This window comes from Sinocyclocheilus grahami, unplaced genomic scaffold (assembly GCF_001515645.1).
Source record: "Sinocyclocheilus grahami isolate Dianchi unplaced genomic scaffold, SAMN03320097.WGS_v1.1 scaffold1222.1, whole genome shotgun sequence".
Lineage (NCBI taxonomy): Eukaryota > Metazoa > Chordata > Actinopteri > Cypriniformes > Cyprinidae > Sinocyclocheilus > Sinocyclocheilus grahami.
In genome coordinates this window covers 155,986-156,801 of record NW_015506401.1, presented here as the reverse complement: position 1 = coordinate 156,801, position 816 = coordinate 155,986, and the positions used below count along the sequence as shown (strand labels likewise).

At 46.1% G+C, this 816-nt stretch overlaps 1 protein-coding gene across 1 annotated transcript in view; it reads left to right on the top strand.

The window, feature by feature from the left end:
- Positions 1-122: 122 nt before the first annotated feature.
- LOC107568150 (leucine-rich repeat-containing protein 49) overlaps positions 123-816 on the top strand; it is a 23,814-nt gene continuing 23,120 nt past the window's right edge. Inside the window, exons 1-2 of the mRNA XM_016254013.1 lie at positions 123-225; positions 584-787. Of these exons, the coding sequence (XP_016109499.1) occupies positions 591-787 (197 nt within the window). The 5' untranslated portion in view covers positions 123-225; positions 584-590. The remainder of the gene's footprint in view (positions 226-583; positions 788-816) is intronic.

Genomic DNA, 816 nt, shown 5'->3' with positions numbered 1-816 from the left:
CTTAACTAGCATTTCTGACAGCTCGAGAATGTATAGTATGCGGGCTGATGTCACAGTTCTGTGATAACAGAGGCCAGCTGCGCAGATCTTTATCATCACTCATCATCACGCCTCTTCTTCTCGTGACACAGGAAGTCTGCGTGACAGTTCCGTCCCGTGTTTCCCGTCTGCCTTCGGCTTCAGAGATGACATCACTTCCTGCCCGGAGAGACTGGATCTGGACCGGTATCCTGTTCATTTAAAAAACACCTAGCAACCACTCAGAACACCTTAGCAACTGCATAGAAATGTACAAGAAAATATGAGAACACGTGGTTTTTAAAATGGTTTAACACTGTATTTAAGCAGTATTTTAAATATGAAATTAGTTTTTCATAAAAATGTGAGTATTATAAACAGTATTTTAAATACTTTTTATTAATTTAAATGTTAAGTGTGTGTGGGCTTAAGCAGAGGGATCATGAATGAACACACCAGAAGGTGGCAGGAGAGTGTTTCTCAAGGCAGAGTCATTCAGCAGATGCTGTGTAATTATGAGATGTGTGTTTGGTAGCTGAACTGATCTGTGGTCTGTGTCCTGCAGGCGCGGGATGACGGATGTCCCTCATCTGGACGCGGCTGGGAATCTGCGGCTCCTCAACATGCAGCACAACCTCATCTCACACCTGCAGGACCTGCTTCACCTGCAGCGCCTTGTGTTCCTCGATCTCTATGACAACCGCGTGATTGACATGTCTGGAGTCTCCTCCCTCACCTCGCTGCGTGTGCTGCTGCTCGGGAAGAACAGGTGTGTGTGTGTGTGTGTGTGTGTGTGTG